The sequence below is a fragment of the Hyaena hyaena genome, unplaced genomic scaffold (assembly GCF_003009895.1).
Source record: "Hyaena hyaena isolate Hyena2069 unplaced genomic scaffold, ASM300989v1 scaffold_299, whole genome shotgun sequence".
NCBI lineage: Eukaryota > Metazoa > Chordata > Mammalia > Carnivora > Hyaenidae > Hyaena > Hyaena hyaena.
In genome coordinates this window covers 299,292-321,829 of record NW_024080930.1, presented here as the reverse complement: position 1 = coordinate 321,829, position 22,538 = coordinate 299,292, and the positions used below count along the sequence as shown (strand labels likewise).

Genomic DNA, 22,538 nt, shown 5'->3' with positions numbered 1-22,538 from the left:
CGTTCAGTCAGCACCGTGTTGTTTCCCTTCCCACTTCCTGTCTGGATAATTGGATATGATGCGTCATGTGTTTTTACAGCCCCGAGAGAGGGGCATCACCGTTGCCCTCTGTGACTCACTCCCATTCTGGCTCAATTCCAACATGCAGAAGCAATGCCCAATCAGTCTGCCTCGTCCCCATGCCTTTGGCTGGCTGCCCTCAGACCCACGCCAGAGTTCCACGTCTCCACCTGCCCCCCTCCTGCCCCGGCGCCCTTTCCCATCAGCTCATCTGGTGTGTAGGCAGCCCAGCCATGTGGCTTGATATTTTGGAAGGCTTTTTTGACAATTCAGCATCATGCCCACACCAATATGGTGCTGTGCTTTTGCAGTTCCGCCCCAACCGAATTCCAGAGAAACCGCTCCTGAGATGCTGTGGTGAGGGGCCAGGTCTGCCTTCTCTGGAACGTCCCATGCATGAAGGCCCAATTACTCAGGGATGAGTAATTACATGCTCTGTTCTCTTCACAGTCTGATGTGGATAACGATCTGGTTGGGGACTCCTGTGACACCAATCAGGACAGGTATGGTACATTTCCCAGCTGCATTAGGGCCCGATGAAACATTGAGAGAGAATTTTAGATTCTGGAACCTTCTGCTGCTACCTTGCTTCCGGATCTCTCTGAATAAATTGAGAGAGATTGAGCTCCTGGTGGGACAGTAGCCCTGTTTCTGGCCAGGGTCACCACCCTTCCTTGAAAGTTCTCGATAGCCAGGTGACAGTGTCAGGAGGTACCACAAGGCACTGCCAGCAAGTGAGACTCTAACACAGGAGAGGCAGTAGAGCATCATGCTTCAGACATAGGCTCTGAGTGACACACAAACTAGCTAACCTCAGGTAAGTTATCAAATCTGTGCCTCATTTTTTTCATCTGGAAAATGGGGACGACAATGGCACGTAACTCCCAGGTCTGTTGTGAAGACTGAGTTAATTTACAAAGAGTGCACATTACAGCTTCCCTTACATACCTAGCACTCAGTGGGTATGAGCTCCTTTATTATGAGAGTCTTTCAGCTCAGGGAAGCTTCACCATCATCCCAAAATAGAGATCTGTCAGTTTGCTGAGGGATCACGGTTATTTCATTGTCCTTGGATTTTTTTCATCTTGTGTCCTTTCTTTGGTGGTATTGTTCTGTGCAAATGAGTTTTGTCAACCTGGCTAGCCCCACACGATGTAGTCCTATATTAAGACACAGGGCTGGATCAGATGCTATAGAAACATCAGCAAGAACACAGCCAAGTGCATCTCTGCCCTGGAGGTGCCTGTGGTCCAAGGCTCTCTCCCCTTTCATCTCCATCAGGGATGCTTGTAGGGCAGCAGGACAGGGATGAGAGAGGGAAATGTCCCTTAAAGGCACAGCAGGAACAAGCAGGGCTTCCCTTCTGAACCTCCTCTCTGAGGTGGCCCTACCCACACGGGTGTGCGAGCCCAACTTTGTACAAGGACAGCTGCCATAAAGTCCCATTTTTGTCTTTGTGTTGTGTCCTTGCTGCACAGTATGTGTCAGCCAGATGAACTTAATCCTGGTTCTCAGTGCAGTCTCAGTTTCTTCATCTGCAAAGTAGAGAGAATTAAATGCACCTCGCAGGTCCTGTAAAAATAAAAGATAAAGGAGGTGAATGAAGCTCCTGGCAGGGCGCTGGTTCGCAGGAGACCTGCACCAAACGCTGGCTGTGTTACTGTTACCACCGCACAAGGAGAAGCATCAGCCACAGAACCTGACCTAGGCAGTCTCCATTTCGGAGTGGGGCCTTCCCTAAGTGATGGACATCGAGAATGTTCCCTGGTGCAGGTCCTCTTGCACCGACCGCCATCTAAGGAATCTCTAAAATATCCTATCCTGTCAGCCTCTAGATATTTGCCTAAAATAAATGACTCATTCTGCTACATTTTAATTCCCATAAACTTGAACCTTGGGGAGGAGGACAGGAACTGCTTGTTTTTGCATAAAAATGTGCAAGGCTGTATAGAATGGCTGCTGATGGAAATAGCTCAGTCTTATGATTTAAAAATCAGCCGTGCTACAGGCACAGGAATTCGACTGTTGGAGCCATGTCATCTTCTACTTGCCCAGGTTGGCCTCATTTTCTCTGGGACGCATCTGGGACACATGGCTTGAAGGGCATGAGCTCGGCTCTGGCTTCCCTCCCCTGTCCTGTCCCTGCCTGGGATAGGCCGTGGGTGGAATGGGGTGAAAGAAACGGGGGCTCTGATTCTGAGTAGCCATGGGAGGCCTCCATCAGTGCAGGAAAACCTCTGGGGACAGGGCAGTCTCCTCCTTTGGTGGCTGTAAGGTCTGAAGGAAAGAAATGTCAGGTGGGCAGGGAATGAAGGTCTGAGCCCAGCCTCCATGCTTGGCTCTTGGGAAGGGGCCGCCCTCTTCTCTGTGCCTTTCTTCCTGAGGCATTCACATCTGCTCCTTCTTGGGCCCACTGGCCAGGGATTGTGAAGAGGAAGAGAAAACATTGGAGGGCTTCCTAGGAGCCAGCACATGGAAGTGCTTTATCATAGCTTAAAATGTAATATGCCACATTCTAATCACAGAAGCATTTAATATTCATAACAACCCTAGGAGGTAGGCTCTGTCACTCCCATTTTACAGATGTGGACACATCTGTGAGCCACCAAGGGGTGAAGTCTCTTGTCTGGGGCTGCATACTAGTAACCAGCTGAGCCAAGATTCACTGAGCAGCCTGGCTCCACTGCCCCTTACCTTGTTCCCTTTGCACAGTCTCGGTGGGGAGTGGGGAGCTAGGTCATCATAGTCCCCAGGGACTGATAGGAACTTATGGTCACAAAATCACAAATCACCCTTTATCTTCTTGAGTAGATATGATGTACTTGTTTCAACAAGACGAGGAAGTGGGAAAATGGCCTTGGAGGCTCACAGGGCAGCCCTAAGGACATGTGGGTTGACAAAAGCCCAAGCCCCCACACCCCAACTCTTTCTTCCTCCCTGCTCTCCACTCAGCTGTGCTGCAAACCACCTCTTCTTCCTCCCGCAGTGATGGAGATGGACACCAGGACAGCACAGACAACTGCCCCACTGTCATTAACAGTGCCCAGCTGGACACTGATAAGGATGGCATTGGTGATGAGTGTGATGACGACGATGACAATGATGGCATCCCAGACCTAGTGCCCCCCGGACCGGACAACTGCCGACTGGTCCCCAACCCAGCCCAGGAGGATAGCAACAGTAGGCGGGCTCAGCCTCAGGCTGCACGGGACCCTCAGGCTCCCTTCTGCCAGGCACATGGTGGCACGCCTCTCCCAGGGCCTCGCTGAGTAGCCACAGCCTGGGTCCTTAGCAGACCCCTGGTGTACCCCATCAGAGAAGAGCTGTCTTGCAGCTTCGGAGCAGCCCAGGGGTGAGGTCACATGGACCAGGGACTCCTTGCCCAGGAGTCACACGCCCTGATGGCTGCAGAGGCCAGGTCGATAAGGAAGAGTGTGCACAAAGCCAGAAATGAGACAAAGTAGTGAGGACCTGGCGAGTGGGTGAGGGGGTGCCCATCCACAGCGCGGCAGTGTTCGGTTCAAACATTTTAATACCAGGTCAGCTGAACAAAACGTACCAGGAGCCAGATTCGGCCCAAGGATCACCAGCTGGTCTTAGAGACTCTCTGGTGACAGTCATTTCCCTCTTTGTCATTTGTTCTAGAGAAAGTACTATAGATGTTAGCTTATGTAATGTCCTCCTTAAGATCCACCGGTTGGTGAACCTCAGGTTTGTCACCCAGCATTTCTCAGAAGATAAATTTTCAACAGTTGCCTTCCACGCTATCCCCAGAAAATGTTTTGGTCACGTACAGTAGGGTTTAGCAACCCTCCATGATGCCTCCAGGATGGGGCTCGAGGCCATCTCAGACATGGCTGCTGCTGGGCTCCTCTGGCCACCTGGGGGGAGAATCCTAGCCCTGGAGGTAGGGTGTGGGCTCCCTCTGGCTCTTTGCCCAGCACTGCCTCTGTCAAAGAGCAGTGCTGTATGGGGGCAGTAGCCAGCCCTTCTCCTCCTCCCCGACCCCATTCAGGTGATGGCGTGGGAGACATCTGTGAGACTGACTTTGACCAGGACCAGGTCATCGATAGGATCGACGTCTGCCCGGAGAATGCAGAGGTCACCTTGACCGACTTCAGGGCCTACCAGACAGTCGTCCTGGACCCTGAAGGGGATGCCCAGATTGATCCCAATTGGGTGGTCCTCAACCAGGTAAGCATGACGTGGTTGACAGCATCTCCACTCTGCCTCTCAACACAGGTCGTTCTGGGAGAAGTGGGTAACAGTGAGAGAGGGGACACTGTCCCGTACTGCATTTTACTCTTCATAGTCACCCTATGACAGAGCACTTTCATTATCCCTGTGTTACACATGAGATCAAGTCCCATCAATCTTAGATGATTGCTCCTGGTAGCAATGCAGGTGATGGCCAAGAATGCTGGAATGGGGACCCCGGCAGTCTGACCCCAGAGCCATGCTCCTGATCTCTCCAGCAGACTGCTTCCCACATGTTTTCCTTGCTGTGTAGGTACAGGAGGCAGGCACAGAGAGGCTTAGATTTTTCAGTGTTACCCAGGAAGTCACATTCATTAGAAGCCTGTGTTCTCTCAATTAAGCTGATTCAATAAACCCTTAATTACAGTTTTAGCAAAATAATCTCTATTTAGCTTCCCCACACACACAAATATGTGCTTTCTTTGAGGACATAACAGGGTACAACAGTTCCTCAGGTGATGAAATCTTTGTGTGGAGGTCAGCTCTTGCTGATCACTCACCAGTGCTTCCAGGGGCTCCGGGCTTCCTTGAGCTTTCTCCACCCTCCCCGATGGCCCTTAACTCCTTCAACTCTCTCTACAGGGCATGGAGATTGTGCAGACCATGAACAGCGATCCCGGCCTGGCAGTGGGTAGGTCCAGGGTGTCAGGAGCAGGTGGATAGAATCCATCCTTTGCAACTACTCATGTGGCTGGTCGGCCTCTCTGGTCATCTCCTGACCCCTACAGGGTACACGGCATTTAACGGAGTTGACTTTGAAGGGACCTTCCACGTAAACACCCAGACAGACGATGACTACGCTGGCTTCATCTTTGGTTACCAAGACAGCTCCAGCTTCTACGTGGTCATGTGGAAGCAGACAGAGCAGACATATTGGCAGGCCACGCCATTCCGTGCTGTCGCAGAACCTGGCATCCAGCTTAAGGTATCACCAGTTCTGAGTCATTCATTTCTCTTCTGAGCCCTCTTTTTTAAATCCTCTGTTGTCTCGTGTGGCATTTAGTTCGTCTATGAGATTGAGGTGCCTGTGCTAGGGTTCAGGTCAGGGAACACTAGAGCACACCCAGGGCTTGGCCTTCATTCTTGGGTACAAGCTACATCCTAACCTCTGGGTGACTGATGGTGAGAGTGTCAGCCTGAGTAGGGCTCAAGAGTTGGGGGAGGTCTGGGGGTACATCACCAGGCACAACATGCCAGATCCTGGCTCCTCTGTTACCTTGACGGAGCCAGCTCTGTACAGGAGGGCTGAGTGGCTGCCTCCGTCACTCGTGCTGGGAGGAAAGGGAGACTTCTGAGCTCTCATCAAACACATGTAGGGAACAGTGGAAATGTGGAATGGATTAGTTGGGTATCGGCCATTGCTGGTTACTGAAGGGTTAAGGGTCACCTCAAGGGAAAGGGCATTAAAGTGTTTATGCTTTTGTCCAAATTCAAGACGGCCAGACTATAACCATGAAGTCACCACCTCAGGGACCCAGGAAGGGCGGTCTGTGCAGTCTGTCCTACCCTGCTACTGTCCTTTCCAGGCTGTTAAGTCTAAGACAGGCCCAGGGGAGCATCTCCGTAACTCCCTGTGGCACACCGGGGACACCAGTGACCAGGTCCGGCTGCTGTGGAAGGACTCCAGGAACGTGGGCTGGAAGGACAAGGTGTCCTACCGCTGGTTCCTGCAGCACAGGCCCCAGGTGGGCTACATCAGGTACGTGGAAGACATCTCACCTTGCACTTGAAGCAAAGCACATCCTCACTGTGCATTACCCAGCTGTCAGCTGCCCTGAGCAGTCCTGACCCAGGATGGCCTGCCAGGGGCACACTTCCGAGACTCAGGCCATGGCTTCCAGGAAAGAAATGGGTGGAAGACACTGAAGCTCAAACTCACCAGCTGGAGATTACGGCCAAACTGTGGGTGGAGGGACTTTCTGCACGGGAGGTCTCAGCATTGGGGGATGGAAGTGCTTGAGTGGTGACCCTCTTTCTGCCATGGTGACCAGTGCGAGGTGAGGCCTGAGTATGCCTCCCTTCCACATGGGCTCTGTACGGTGCCTTATTCATGAATATTTCATGCTGCACTTCAGTGGGTCCCTGGTGGTCTCTTCCCCTCTGGACTATAAACTCCCTGCAGGCAGCACCTGTATCTCATTTTATCTTGGTCTCCCTGCTGCCAGGCCTGTACCACATGTGGCAGGAAGTGATCTTCTTGTGAGCCAGTGCCATCTGCCTCATTTCCCTATAGAACTATTTAAAAACCAAGCACTAAAATCTCTTCTCAGAAACAAGGATGGCTTAGGCTACATCTTTGAAATTTAGACGATGTACTTACTTGCTCATTCCTCAAACGTGCAGCTCAGCACTGACGCCAGCTTGGGTAGACCAGATGCAGTCTCCGGACCAGGACAGGACAGTAGCCTAGTGGAAAAAAGAAAATCGTGAATTAGCCACCATGTTTCGTTCTTCTATGAGACATTAAGTCAAATGTACTGTTGGTCACACAGTAAGATGATCATGTTCTGAGCCCTGTGAAACCTAAAGCCTTCTTTTCTATCCCAAAATGCAGTCATAGAATATACAATCTGCTTGCACATAATTTGGAAAGCCATCTGATTCCATAACACTACAATAGAAAAACAAGAATAATTTATGACAAAATCATATAAATGCTTGAACACTGGTACACCACAGCACGAAACAGAAGCAGTGATATTCTAATGCATGTTGTTCTGCTGGTGAGTTAACTTCTAAAAGGCACACGGCTCCTTTTTAAGCAAAACAAAGGAGTCAACAGTCTCTCAGTTTACTCCCCAAAATTCAGTATGTATTAAAACTGTGCAAAAAATACTTGATGTTCTCAAGTAAACGGAAGTTAGGGACTAGCCCCGCCCAGATCATTATCAACAAGGTTTTCACCTACCCAGGTGTCTGAAGGAACACTCCAAAGGTATAGAGGATGCAGGACAAGTTTTGATTGTTCTCTCCAGGGCTTTGTAAGCCAGTCAGCATCCCTGACTTCTGTCATAAAATGCCAGACAAACAGCCACCAATTTCTAAAGCCCTTGTTGAGGGAGTGCTGTTGCTCGCGATGAGATCACTATCAGACCTCAGGAAAAGGAGTGATTTTTAAGCATGTTGTCTGGACAAGGTAACTCACAGGACACTGAGGTCACAAAGGCTCTTGGTCATGGTTCACATTGTGGTTTCTCTTTAACTCATCAGCAAGAACCCATAGAATAGGACTCTGCCCAACATGGTGTTAGGCCTTTGGAGAGAGAGAATATGGGAGGACAGGGACATACAGTCCTTGACCTCATAGAGCTTCCAATCTAGTAGGGAAGGGGCCACAGCTACAGCACAACCCAGGTCTGTGAGAAGTGGAGTATGAAACAGCAAAGATGTGGGTATTTAAGAAGTGGGGGGCCTGGGTCCCACAGCGGGTGCTTCACCTTGACGTGAGTTTGAGTTTCATGACATAGACCGGGTTGGGCTGTGTTGTCTGCAGAGTGCGGTTTTATGAAGGCTCAGAGTTGGTGGCTGACTCCGGGGTCACCATAGATACTACTATGCGTGGAGGCCGGCTTGGCGTGTTCTGCTTCTCCCAAGAAAACATCATTTGGTCCAACCTCAAATATCGCTGCAATGGTGACGTACACTCTTGTTACTATAAAATATTATTACTAGAATTAATCAAATAATGCCACCTCATTTTTATAGCACGGTTTCCTCTCAGAAGCCCAAAGCTCATGCTGCATAGTCATTAAAATGTAACAGTCTCTGTGTAACCAAAGTAAATGGTAGCTCTCCTTTTCCCTGTTTGCTAGATGAGGACAGCCTGGCTTAGGATTTGGGGGTTCAGTGAGAAATTCAGTCCGATTTAATTTACGGCAGCCTTTGTTTTCTTATGGCTCAAACATAATCACACTCAAAATCCATTCTGCCTGCTAATTTCCTCTAGGCCTGTGAATGAGCACTCCCGGGCTTTAAGCCAACAATTTGCAAAGCAGCCTCCAGTCAAAAATGGCTGTGGAGCCTTCAGGGGCCTGTTGCTCAGGCTGACAGTGCCCCCTGCAGGATACTTGCACAGCACAAGATGGACCAGGATTCCAGGTGGAAGGAGCTTTACTAACCTCCCTATGCCTGTTCTGGTTTGCAGACACCATCCCGGAGGACTTCCAAGAGTTTCAAACCCAGAATTTCGATCGCCTGGATAATTAAACCAAAGCAGCAATACGTAACTGTTGTTCCACGCACGAAAGCCATATATTTTTTAACTTCCTACAACTTGTTTAATATACACTGTGCCTTTCTTTTACCAATCCAAATATATCAAACTTTTTATATGAATGTGGCAATAAAGAAGAGATAATTTTAAAGCCTGGGTTACTCAGACATTTACTTACATGTGGCTCAGGGTGTGTATGTGGTTCTCTGAGGTATACGTCTTGAGCTTGTAGGGGGAGCTTTTGCTTACGCTGGGTGAATCAGTGACATTGAACCAGTGGATCCATCAGAAGGCTAGGGCCGAGGGTCTTATCTCCGGTTACTCTGGTTATCTTCACATAAAAGCCTAACAGGGCAGTACATACCTCAGCAGTCTCCAAAACACATGCTCTGGGGAACCTTCCCCAAGAATATTTTTCCTGACCAGTCAGTCCTGGAGCAAATCTGACCAATTCTTTCTGACACCCTTCCCCCCTCTACACACACCTTTCCACACCAACACATTCAGCACAGTAACTGCGCTTATTTATACATTTGGCTCCCCCTAGTGGAATGTAAGCTTATTGAGACCAAGGGCCGTGTCTTACTAGTGCCCAGTATTCCCAGTGCCCAACATAGTACCTAAAATATAATAGATTTCCAGTATATGTTTGCCGACTTGCTGGCTGAATGCCTCTTAATTAACAAAGTCAATAACCCCTCACAACATATGTTCTAGGATATTAAAAGTAACCTAATTTCAGTGTCTTTTTTTTTTTTTTTAACTTTTCTAAGGGCTCCAAGTCACATTTTTCTTTCATAGTTTATTGTCAAGTTGGTTTCCGTAGGACACCCAGTGCTCATCCCAACAAGTGCCCTCCCCCGTGCCCATCATCCCCATTCCCCTCTCCCCCACCTCCATCAGCTCTGTTTGTTCTCAGCATTCAAGAGTCTCTCATGGCTTGCCTCCCTCCCTCTCCCCAACTATTTTTCCCCTTCTTCTTCCCCATGGTCCTCCGTTAAGTTCCTCCTACACCTATACGTGCAAACATATGATATCTGTCCTTCTCTGCCTGACTTATTACGCTCAACATAACACCCTCAAGGTCCATCCACGTTACTACACATGGCCAGATTTCACTGTTTCTCATTGCCATGGAGTATTCCATGGTATAGATAAACCGCATCTTCTTGATTCATTTGTCCACTGATGGACACTTAGGCTCTTTCCATGTTTTGGCTATTGTTGAGAGTGCTGCTATGAATACTGGGGTACATGTGCCCCTATGCATCAGCACTCTTGTATCCCTTGGGTAAGTTCCTAGCAGTGCTATTGCTGGGTCCTAGGGGAGTTCTATTAATTTTTTGAGGAACCTCCACACTGTTTTCCAGAGGGGCTGCACCAGTTTGCATTCCCACCAACAGTGGAGGAGGGTGCCCGTTTCTCCACATCCTCGCCAGCATCTAGGGTTCTCTGATGTGCTCATTTTAGCCACTCTGACTGGCGTGAAATGGTATCTCAGTGTGGTTTTGATTTGTATTTCCTTGATGTTGAAGAATGCTGAGCATCGTTTCATGTGTCTGTTGGCCATCTGGATGTCCTCTTTGGAGAAGTGTCTGTTCGTGTCTTCTGCCCATTTCTTCACTGGATTATTGGTTTTTGGGTGTGGAGTTTGGTGAGTTCCTTATAGAGTTTGGATACTAGCCTTTTATGTGATATGTCATTTGCAGCTCTTTTTTCCCATTCTGTCAGTTGCCTATTTTATGGATTGTTTCCTTTGCCATGCAGAAGCTTTTTATCTTGATGAGGTCCCAATAGTTCATTTTTGCTCTTGATCCCTTGCCTTTGGGGATGTGTCAAGTAAGAAGTTGCTGCGGTGGAGGTCAAGGAGGTTGTTTCCTGCTTCCTTCTCTAGGGTTTTGATGGTTTCCTGTCTCACATTCAGGTCCTTTATATATTTTGAGTTTATTCTTGTGTATGGTGTGAGAAAGTGATCTAGTTTCATTCTTTTGCACATTGCTGTCCAGTTCTCCCAGCACCATCTGTTGAAGAGGCTGTCTTTTTTCCATTGGATACTCTTTCCCACTTTGTCAAAGATTAGTTGGCCATACATTTGTGAGTCGAATTCTGAGTTCTCTATTCCATTGGTCTATGTGTCTGTTTTTATGCCAATACCATACATCTTGATGATTACAGGTTTGTAGTAGAGGCTAAAGTCTAGGATTGTGATGCCTCCCGTTTTGGTTTTCTTCTTCAATATTAGTTTGCAGTGCCTAATTTATACATACCATTCCATTTGTAAGACAAAGATCCAAGCCACATTTTATAAATCCCCAAAGATTTCTGTTTCAAAGAATATTGCTGGGTGGTAATATATCCTGCTATTCCAAGACTCCTGGAGGTATCTTAAATCATAAATAAAGGATAACCACTATCACCACAGTTTTATCATGATTTCAATAGTCAGAAAATTCAATGGCAGATGCATGACCAATAAGAGATATGGAGAATTTCAAGATAGCCCTCCACACATGTAAAGCCTAGAGGTGTATGTTGCCTCCTAACTCAGGACGTTAGGTCTCCTACATCAAGGTCTTCAGTGGGTGGACAGAACTCAGGACTATCTACCCATTTTTCCTTCTGCTGACACTGCCTAGGCCCCCAGGGGGATTCTGTTACAGGAGCTACTGTCCAAGGATTTCTGGGCCATTCTGCTCTTGTGGGATTTTTTCAGTTTGTGGTTCCACATCTGTAATTCTTTCTCAATTCTAAAATGAAGAACATTTTGTTAGATCTTGTCCTCTTTCAATCTTGCCCCTTTTCTGACTTTTGGTATCTCACTGAGAGGTTATTCTTTCCTGAGCCCTGAGGGCCTCTAGAAGCTCTCTGGCCCATTTGGTCTTCCACACACTTTGCCAACAATACAGGTAGGTTATCCTTTATAGCTATCTTAATGCCCTTCTGCTGAGTCTTTGGCACTTTACTAAGCAGTCTGTGCTGAAAACCACAGATTTAGTTCTCGAGAGACTTCATTCTCATCACCAGAGTATATACCAGATGCTGGACAGGAAATACACTAATCTTTAAGAAGAGAGTGTGTTAATCAGATCTGGTTGTGAATCTGAGCTTAATTTTTATAGTATTTTGATCCAACTTTCAGTGAGCCTGGTTTCTTTATCAAAACCATTCTCTGGCTCCCATTTTCTCTCCTTCACTGCTTCCCTGATGCTGGTGGAAAGAGGAGGCAGCCTTCCTGTCCCCTCCTCACCCCTAAGTTTCCCTGCTGTTAGCTATGCAGCTGCTCCAAGAAAGCAATATATTCATAGAAAAGTTTCTATAATTGATATGTATATATGGTTGCATATTTGACTTTAGACCTCTGATTTTAAGTTAAAAGGTATGAAGGAATTTGGTTGACAATATAAATAAGAGTGAGGTGGTTAAGATAAATTAAATCCACAATATATAAAAGTTTGTTATATTTACAAGAGTTACTTGAGTACCTAGGTAGTTTTTGCCAAACAAATGACACAAAAATTACTTTTATAAATGAATTTTTAACACATTAAGTTTAGGGGCATCGTGGTGGTCAGTTAAGCAGCTGACTCTTGATTTCAGCTCAGGTCATGATCTCATTGTTCATGGGATCCAGCTCCATACTGGGGTTTGTACTGACAGCACAGACCCTGCTTGCGATTCCCTCTCCGTCTCCCTCTCTTCCTCCCTTCCTTCCTCTCTCTCTCTTTCAAAATAAATAAATAATTTAAAAATAAGCCTGAAAGTGATGATAAATTTTGCTATAGCACATTTATAAGTACATTTATAATACATTTATAAGTACATTTGTGTATTTATATAGAACAGTAATAAACTTTATAAGTTGAACTTACAAACTTACGGTTTTGGAATTTGTATCCTTAATTAATCAAATACTAATTTTAACAACCTGGGGCACCTGCATGGCTCATTCGATTGAGCATCTGACTCTTGATTTTGGCTCAGGTCATCATCTCTCAGTTTGGGAGAGGGAGCTCCATGATGGGTTCCGCCCTGAAAGCACAGAGCCTGCTTGGGATTCTCCCTCTCCCCCTCCGTCCTTCCTCTTCTCTCTCTCTCTCTCTTTCAAAATAAGTGAATAAACCTTAAAAAAAAAAACCCATAAAGGTCTTAAGTAGCTTTCTGTGTACAAGAACTGCCCTTCTAAGCAAAAAACAAAACCCACAAACAATAGTCCAGTGCTAGTCTGGGGAAATACATCCTCAATTCCAATAAGCGGTGACAATTGTTTGACAGCACAGCGCATTTCTACAATGGGGACTGTCCCCATACAGAAGGGAAAAGAACCTTGGTACTGCTCCCTGTGGCTCCACGGGCATCACCAGGCACCTGCTGCAGCATCTCAATGGCCTGGATGGTGGTGGTGCTGCTCTCAGCAACCAAACCCTCATTTGACGGTCATCTGGCCCAAAGAACATTGCATGGTGGGCTTGGGGCCTCAAGTGGGGATGTGGCAAGAAGCACCCCTCTTTCTTCACCCTCCCACCCACCAACCCCTCCATGTTAAACCTCAAAAAGATGAATAAATGCACCTACTTATCTGGAGGGTCAGGGGTGAATGATACCTGCAGACTCAAAGCTCCCTTTTCTGGCTAGATGCCCCAGAAGTAAGCGTGCCCTATTCCTGAGCCCATCGTAAAAGAATGACAAGTATTTTCCTCATATCACCTGCCTCCTCAGCCATGTAGTAGACACGAATCAGCCCCTAAACTCAAGTTTGTGAGAAAAACAACTTTAGTTCCCAATTTCAACTTGTTATTTTGAAAGCTCATCCTGCCAGACTCCAGAGACACACTACTTCCGACTTGCGTGGGGTTTCCACTCTTCTCTCAGGATCACTCGAGGACGCCCTCTCAGTACCGAAGTGTTAGGGGCTGGGGAAGGTCTGTCCACACAGATTCCTCCTAACATGACCATGGTCAGCACTCACCAACACCCCCATTCTCAGAGGCCGTAAGGTCACAGGAGGGCCCCCAGATCTGAATGAAACTCTGGAGCCATTTCTTTTCTGGCCCTCACTTTCAGGGTGATAGGAAGCCCCTCTACCCCCTCCCTCCAGCATGGGACAATCTGACCCCAATCTGAGAAGGAAAGCCTATCTTTCCCCACTTGCTTTTGGTCAAGAAATGTTTTCTTTCCAGTTCCTTTACTTATGTCCGTCCCCTAAGCTCCCCTACAGGCTCAGCTTGTAGGCTGGCTCTGACTCACACGTGCCACATCCCCACCAAGGTAATAAGCTCAGCATCCACCCTCTGCCTGAATTGGAGAATTGGCGAACAGGGAAATATGAAAGGGAGATGGGGTTAGTGTCTTATGGTGCTACCCCACCACATTCTGAATGAGCCGAGATGTTGATGATCTGAGGGGTAGTATAGGATTCTCTTTGGGTTTCTGGGGCAAACCTAAAAAATAAAATAAAAAGCCACCAGAAATATTGATTGGAAAAGTCAGACTTACAGAATGAAATTGGAGTTGCTCAAGAGGTAGAGGGGTGTGGTGGCAGAGGAAGAAGAGAAAGGGATTCCCCAATCCTGGAGGAGCAGAGACATGGTGCAGTCTGGAGTGGACCTGTGTGCCCCACTCTTAAATGGTTTGAAAAATTGAGAAGAGCCTCTGAAGGGGGTACCTGGTCATGACCGCAGACTGGAGCAGAGACGAGGGCTCTAGATGGCCCAGCTTATAGTGACAGGTAGGCCGATCGCGAGGAGCACCAATGTAGCCATCCTAGAGGAAGCACCCCCACCTCCTCCCCATAAGCCCAGGGAACCTGGAGGGAGGGGTTGAGGAAGGAGCCCTAGTATGGACTGACATTACATGTTGGCTAAGGGAGAGGGCAGGGCGACAAACTGAGAACAGAGAGCTGGGCTCTGCTCAGCCCTAACAAAGAGGAACTGACCAAAGGAAAGTTGAGGAACAGAGGCCACAGGGACCTATGCTCAGGGAAAAGAAGAGGACCATCCAGAGAGCCGGGGCAACCTCCAGGCCCCACACTCCCAACTCCAGAAGGTGTTTCTGGTGACACTGTCCATCCAACCTCCAGTCATCAAGGCAGCCTTGGACCCATGCAGAAACGGGGAGCCCACCAAGCATATTCACTATTCTAAAACTCCTGCACATGTGTTGTTTTTAAGGAGAAATGGAATAGAATAAACATCATTCTATTCTATTATTTCTTAGAATAAACATTACTCTAAGAAAGTACCAAAGAAATCAATGAGCAATTTAAAGTGATTCAGCAGCATGGGGCGTCTGGGTGGCTCAGTTGGTTAAGCAACTGACTTCAGCTCCAGTTATGATCTCATGGTTTTTGAGTTTGAACCCTGCATTCGGCTCTGTGCTGATAGCATGGAGGAGTGTGCTTCAGATTCTGTGTCTCCCTCTCTCTTTGCTCCTCCCCTGCTTGTGCTCTGTCTTTCTCTCTCTCTCAAAAATAAAGTTTTTTAAATAGATGGATGGATGGATGGATGGATGGATGGATGGATGGATAGATAGATAGATAGATAGATAGATAGATAGATAGATGATACAGCAGAATATTACCTAAGAGAAGTATGGGTGATTAAATGACATAAAGGGAAAAAAATAAAATGAAAATCAAACAAACAGCCATGACTTCGCCTCCCAGCTCACATCACCAAAGCTGGACCCCAAATCAGTTTCTTTAGCCACTACCACCTGGACCTGGATTCTTCAGTTCCTACTGGTTGGATTTGTTTCTAAAATGAAAAGATGCCTATGTTTAGATCAGGCCACATCCTCCAACTAGAAATTCTACAAACAGTCCCTGAGGTTGCTCCACGTGGGTAGGGGAACCCAGGTCTTGACCTTGTAGCTCCTGGAAATCCCATATTTGGTTCAAAGTACCCTGGGGAAAGGATTCATTTCAAGCCCTTATCCAAGCTATGGCCTAGCACACAAGCCTCCCCCTCAGTAAGTTTACCTTGCTAACCAATACCGGGTTTATGCATCATAAAACACAATAGGAAATCACTGTCAGGCACATGTGTCTCTGCAAAAAAAGAGGTGTCCAACTATGTGAACATCTCTTGCTATATTTGGGGTGGGGGGAGGTTCCTCTAAATAGCTGTTTATTAATTGCTTGTTTTGTAGCACCTGATAGAAAAAAACAGCAGCAGATATCTAATATCTAAGAAAAATTTATGGAGGGAAGTTTTTCATTGAAAGTATTCTCTGGCAGGGGTACCTGGGTGGTTCAGTCGGCGAAGCGTGGGACTCTTCATTTCAGCTGGGGTCATGATGTCATGGCTCCTGAGACGGAATCGCCTACCACCCTCTCAGGCTCTGCGCTGACAGTACAGAGGAGCCTGCTTGGGATTCTCTCTCCCTCTGTCTCTCTGCCCCTTCTCTGCTTGCCTACACACTCTCTCAGAATAAACAAACATTGTTTTAAAAATAGAAAAGAAAGTTTTCTCCATTAGTTTATTTTTAATGTGTTATCTTCACATTTTCTTCCTTTTTTCTTTGTTCTTTTTATGTGTTGTTGTTGTTGCGGTTTTCCCCAAGGAGTTTATTTGGGCAGACCTGGGGCCAGGGAGTCTCTGTATCTAAAAGGTGTTGGAGCCTCTTGGTGATGAAACGCTGCCGCTTGTGAGCCGGGCCGTGGTGGTGCGGCGGGAACTTGATCTTGGAGTCGTGGAACCGCTTGACTGCTGGTCAGGGGCACATGCTGGCTGCAATCTTCGCCACCTTCATGACCTGGATCGAGTGGGCCCAAGCGCAGTGCGGAGCACCCATGTGACGCTATCACCGGGTGGTGGCATCCTCAGTTGTCAGGCCCCGGTACTCCGCGTACATGCTGTGGGTGTGGCTGTGGGAGTCACAGCGCAGCCAGATGCCCAAGCCCTTCACCCGCACGGGGGACTTCTCAAACACCTGTCCACAGTAGACAATTCCCCCTGAAGGCGTCTTTATCTTCAGCTGAGACACAAAGTCCCAGAAGTGGGACTTAGCCACAACATGATTAGGGGCAAAGATTCCAAAGTGGTGCAGGAGCGGATTGCAGCACTTGGGGGTGCGCAGGGAGCGACCCACCACCTTGTAGTCCGAAGTGTGCCCGAGGCCGTCATGGCACACCCTCCGTCCTCAACGTCACCCAAGAGAGGACCGCTCCACCAGACTTCTGAGGACCAGGGGGTGAGAGCTAGCCTCCCAAAAGTCCCTTGGAGGCCTGTGGTTTCTGTGAGCTGCTGGGGATGAGTACTGTACAATATTCTCTTTTTTTTTTAATGTTTTATTTATTTCTAGCAGAGAGAGAGACACACACACAGCGTGAGCAGAGGAGGGTCAGAGAGAGAGGGAGATACAGACTCTGAAACAGGCTCCAGGCTCTGAGCTGGCAGTCAGCACAGAGCCCGACGCGGGGCTCGAACCCACGAACCGCGAGATCATGACCCAAGCGAAAGTCGGACGCTCAACCGACTAAGCCACCCGGGCGCCCCAGTACTGTACAATATTCTTCACTGTACCCTACCCTCAGCCCCTCAATAAAGTATTTATTCAACTGGAAAACCCAGTTGCCTCAATTAACCCAACAGCTGAAAGCTTCAAACTCTTGTCTTTCTCCACTGAATCCACGAGGGGGCGGCAATCCTCCAAAAACAGGCCTATTCTGAGCAAGCAGCCCTTTTCTAGCTAAAAAACACCTGAAGTTCATTAAAAATCAAATAACTCCAATTTATTACTTATTTTACTCCTAGTATCAACATTGCTAGTAGTTCAGTGCTTAAGAACTCTTATAACCAAAACATCCAATTAAACAAAAACCACCAACTACACGTGAGACAAATGAAATTTGAATTATTACAGATTAGGCTCTGGATTGACACAGAAGCCTCATTTTTTTGTTTGTTTTGTTCTCTTTCTAGAATTGCCTGTAGAAGATCTTCCTTGTCCTTCAGCCTAACTTCACATGCCGGTTTTTTCTGTGAGCCAAGCAAAGAGCCATTCATCTATCCATTCATCATTCACATCAGGCAAACACCTACTGAGCAATTGCTGTGCGCCAGGCACTGTGCTGGGCACCGTGAGGGCCACAAAAAAGTACATGAATCCAGTTGGCTTTAGTCCAGGTCTCTATCTGAGTGAGAGCCATTTTCACTCCAACACTGAAAATTGCAAAAGAATCATTTGTTTTAGGACTGCAAGAAACTTAGAGCAACTTGCTGGACTCCCTTGCTCTCTGACCCTACCTGTAAAACAGTGTCCACTGGAAGAACCCCCACTTACTTCATCCTCAGAGTTTTCAGCGAAGCCAAGCAAAGCCTTGTCCTAAATGTCTCACCAGGAGGAATTACTTTCCAGGGAACAGAGGGCAGCTTCCCAGGCAGGGACAGGTGGCTTGACGGAAGTTAATTCAGCCAAAACCTGTTTGGCCTGCACAGTGTTTTCGCTGTTCTTGGGGGTTTTTTTGTTTGTTTGTTTTGTTAACTTATGCAAACCTTTAAAACTCAGAAGAATTTGGAGTCCTAGTCCAAGATGGCAATGTAAAAAGACCTGAATTCACCTCCTCTACAGGCATAACAGATCTACCCTCATTTGCAGAACAGTTCCTCCTGGAGAAAGATGGAGGTATGTCTGCACAGCTTCTGGACAACAAATGATACAAAGAGCCCACAGACAATGGCAAGACATGGAAACAAACAACAAGGGGAACTCCCATCCCCAGTGCTGCCAACTGCACGGCAGAGGGGTGGTACCCAGAGTCTGGGAAATCCTCTACCCTAGAACACAGGGGAAAAAACCTAAGCTTAAAAGAGCAACTAGAAAATTTAAAAAAAAAAAAAAAAAGCCCTAAAATCCTGCAAGACAGTGGGAGAATTAGGAACACTCTCAAGGGTAGAAGGACTGGTGAGCACCACAGTTTACATTCCCCTCCACCTTGACAGTGCGGACAGGAGCAGAGCCCGGCACCACAGCTGTCCTGCTGCCTCAGGGAGCCCCAGGGCCCCAGCCCACACCAGTCACAGCCGTACCACCAAGGCGGCGCCACATTGGTGCACATCCGGACAGTCCTGGTCGACGCTCTCTACAGCTAACAGCCATTTCACCCAGGAGACACAGGCACAAAGCAGCCTGCAACCCCCCAGACCCACGTCACCTTGGCTCCAGACAACTTGCCAGGGCACCCCCAGTGCAGAGCAACCTGTGGGTACACCGATGTTGGTTCCAGCCACTCTGGCAGGAAACCACCTACACAAAGGGCCCCAGAATCCCGTGGCCGGTACACCTCAGCTCCAGCCATGATGCCCAAATGCTCCCTGCACAGGATGCCCCGGAATACCCTGGCTTGTACCCATTTCAGCGTCAGCTGTTCTGCCAGGGCACCTTCTGCAGAGAGGGTCCCAGGACCACTCTGGGCCACACCTTCTTCAGTTCCAGCCATCCCAGCAGGACAGCCCAGGACACAGTGCCCTGGGACCCCCAGCCCATGACAGCCACATCTCCAGCCAACCAACCAAAGTCACCAGGAACATACTGTCTTCACAGGGGATGACTATACACAAGACCATTCCTTCAAGGTTAGGAGAGGTAGATGTTTCACCTAATTCATAGAAACACAGAAAGTCAAGCAAAATGAGGAGACAAAGGAATATGTTCCAAACTAAAGGTTAAGACAAAAGCCTCAGAAGGACTTGAAGAATATACTAACTGAAATGAAAAATACTCTTGAGGAAATCAACAGTAGATTGGAGGATGCAAAAGGAAAAATCAGTGATCTGGAAAGCAGGATAAGGGAAAGCACCCAAGCTGAAAAGAATAAAGTAGAAATAATTTTTTTAAGAGCATAAGCAAGGAGCAGGAGAGAAGGGCAAAAGGGCAGAGGATGAGAAAATCTCAAGCAGGCTCCATGCTCAGCACAGAGCCTGATGTGAGGCTCAATACCATGACCCTAAGATCATGACCTGGGCTAATATCAAGAGTTGGATGCTCAACCAACTGCCACCTAGATGCCACATACAAAAAAATTTTTTGAGAGTATTTAGAATGTTATATATGACAAAGATCAGTTGGCTGTATACTTTTGGGTCCACTTCTGAGTTCTCAATTCTGTTCCATTGGTCTATGTGTCTGTTTGACAAAGCAGGAAAGAATATCCAATGGAAAAAAGACAGCCTTTTTAACAGATGGTGTTGGGAGAACTGGACAGCAACATGCAGAAGAATGAAACTAGATCATTTTCTCACACCATGCACAAAAATCAACTCAAAATGGATAAAGGACCTGAACGTGAGACAGGAAACTATCAACACCCTAGAGGAGAAAGCAGGAAACAACCTCCTTGACCTCCACCGCAGCAACTTCTTACTTGACACATCCCCAAAAGCAAGGGAATCAAGAGCAAAAATAAACTGTTGGGACCTCATCAAGATTAAAAGCTTCTGCACAGCCAAGGAAACAACCCAGAAAATTAATAGGCAACCAACGGAATGGGAAAAGATAGTTGCAAATGACATATCAGATAAAGGGTTAATATCCAGAATCTATAAGGAACTCACCAAACTACACGCCCGAAAAACAAACAACCCAGTGAAGAAATGGGCAGAAGACATGAACAGACACTTCTCCAAAGAGGACATCCAGATGGCCAACAGACACATGAAACGATGCTCAGCATCCCTCCTCATCAGGGAAATACAAATCAAAACCACACTGAGATACCACCTCACGCCAGTCAGAGTGGCTAAAATGAGCAAATCAGAGAACTCTAGATGCTGGCGAGGATGTGGAGAAACGGGCACCCTCCTACACTGTTGGTGGGAATGTAAACTGGTACAGCCCCTCTGGAAAACAGTGTGGAGGTTCCTCAGGAAACTAACAATAGAACTCCCCTATGACCCAGCAATAGCACTGCTAGGAATTTACCCAAGGGATACAGAAATGCTGAGGCATAGGAGCACATGTACCCCAATGTTCATAGCAGCACTCTCCACAATAGCTAAAACATGGAAAGAGCCTAAGTGTCCATCAACAGATGAATGGATCAAGAAGATGTGGTTTATCTATACCATGGAATACTACATGGCAATGAGAAACAATGAAATCTGGCCATGTGTAGCAACATGGATGGACCTTGAGGGTGTTATGCTGAGCGAAATAAGTCAGGCAGAGAAGGACAAATATCATATGTTTGCACGTATAGGAGGATTAGGAGGAACTTGACGGAGGAACAAGGGGGAGAAGAAGGGCGGAAATGGTGGGGGAAAGGGAGAGAGGCAAACCATGAGAGACTCTTGAATGCTGACAAAAACTGAGGACTGATGGGTGTGGGGGGGGAGGGGAGGATGGGCATGGAGGAGGGCACTTTGGGGATGAGCACTGAGTGTTATGTAGAAACTAATTTGACAATAAACTATTTGTAAAAAAAAATAATAATAAATAAATAAATAAAATCAAAAAAAAAAAAAAAGAATGTTATATATGAACCTCATGGTAACCACAACCCAAAAACTTCTGATAGATACACACAAAAAAAAGAGAAAGAAAGCCAAGCACAACACTAAAAAAAGTCGTCAATCATAGAGAGGAAGAAATAACAGAGAAGAAATTCAAAAACAACCAGAAAACAATGAATAAAATGGCATTAATTACATATCTATTGGCAATGACTTTAATTGCAAATAGCCTAAATGTTCCAATCAAAAGATAGAGAGAGATGGAATGGACTAAACAACAAACAACGACAAGACTCATTTAGACAGTGCCTACAAGAGACTGACTTCAGAACTAAAGACACATACAAACTCACAGTGAAGATACGGGAAAGATACTCCATGTAAAGCCTGGGGGAAAAAGCAAGAGTAGCAATACCCATATGGGGTAAAATACACCTTAAAACAAAGACTGTAGCAAGAAAGAAAGAAGCAAATTGCGCAATAATAAAAGGATAAATCCAACAAGAAGATATAACAATTTTAATAACTATATGCTTGACATTGGATACCTAAATACATAAAGCAAACATGAACAGACATTAAGGGAAAAATTGACAGTAGTACAATACTAATAGGAGACATAATACCCCACTTACATCAATAGATAAAACATTCAAGCAGAAAATCAGTAAGGAAACTCTTTTTTCTTCCTCCCTCTCTCCAAAGTGTTTTTGAATGACACATTAGACCAGATGGATTTAAGAGCTATACACAGAACATTCCATCTAAAAACAACAGAAACACAGGGTTTTTTTTTTTCAACTGCACATGGAACAGTCCCCAGGATAGATTACATATTATGCCCCAAAACAATCTCAAGAAATTTAAGAAGGAAATCACATCAAACATCTTTTCCAACCACGACAGTATTAAAGTAGAAATCAATTACAAGAAAAAAACTGGAAAAAACGTGAACATATAAAGACTAAACACCATGCTACTAAACAACCAATGAGTCAAAGCAGAAATCAAAAAGAAAAACAGGGGTGCCTGGGTGGCTCAGTTGGTTAAGCATCTGACTTTGGCTCACGTCATGATCTCACGGTTTGTGGGTTCGAGCCCCACGTCGGGCTCTGTGTGGACCGCCAGCTCAGAGCCTGGAGGCTGTTTCGGATTCTGTGTCTCCCTCTCTCTCTGACCCTCCCCTTTCACACTATCTCTCTCTGTCTCAGAAATAAATAAAAAACAAAAAAAATTTTTAAAAAATACATGAAGACAAGTGAAAATAACACACAACAATCCAAAATTTTAGGGTCACAGTAGAAGCAGTTCTAAGAGGGAGATTCATAGTGATACAAGCCTACCTCAAGAAACAAGAAGAATCTCAAACCACCTAACTTTATACCTAAAGAAACTAGAAAAAGAAGAACAAAGCTCAAAATTAGTAAAATGAAGGAAATAATAAAGTTCAGAACAGAAACAAATAAAATACAGGACCCCCCCCAAAAAAGAGAAAAGATTAACAAAATCAAGAGCTATTTTTTTGAAAAGATGAACAAAATTAATACCCTTTAGCCAGA

At 46.5% G+C, this 22,538-nt stretch overlaps 1 protein-coding gene and 1 pseudogene across 1 annotated transcript in view; one reads left to right on the top strand and one right to left on the bottom strand.

The window, feature by feature from the left end:
- THBS4 (thrombospondin 4) overlaps positions 1–8,681 on the top strand; it is a 45,756-nt gene extending 37,075 nt beyond the window's left edge. Inside the window, exons 15-22 of the mRNA XM_039247477.1 lie at positions 511–563; positions 3,047–3,240; positions 4,076–4,254; positions 4,900–4,948; positions 5,046–5,242; positions 5,844–6,016; positions 7,811–7,950; positions 8,462–8,681. Coding sequence (XP_039103408.1) covers positions 511–563; positions 3,047–3,240; positions 4,076–4,254; positions 4,900–4,948; positions 5,046–5,242; positions 5,844–6,016; positions 7,811–7,950; positions 8,462–8,523 — 1,047 coding nt within the window. The 3' untranslated portion in view covers positions 8,524–8,681. The remainder of the gene's footprint in view (positions 1–510; positions 564–3,046; positions 3,241–4,075; positions 4,255–4,899; positions 4,949–5,045; positions 5,243–5,843; positions 6,017–7,810; positions 7,951–8,461) is intronic.
- Positions 8,682–16,057: 7,376 nt separating this feature from the next.
- Positions 16,058–16,653, bottom strand: LOC120242001 (annotated as a pseudogene).
- Positions 16,654–22,538: the final 5,885 nt, after the last annotated feature.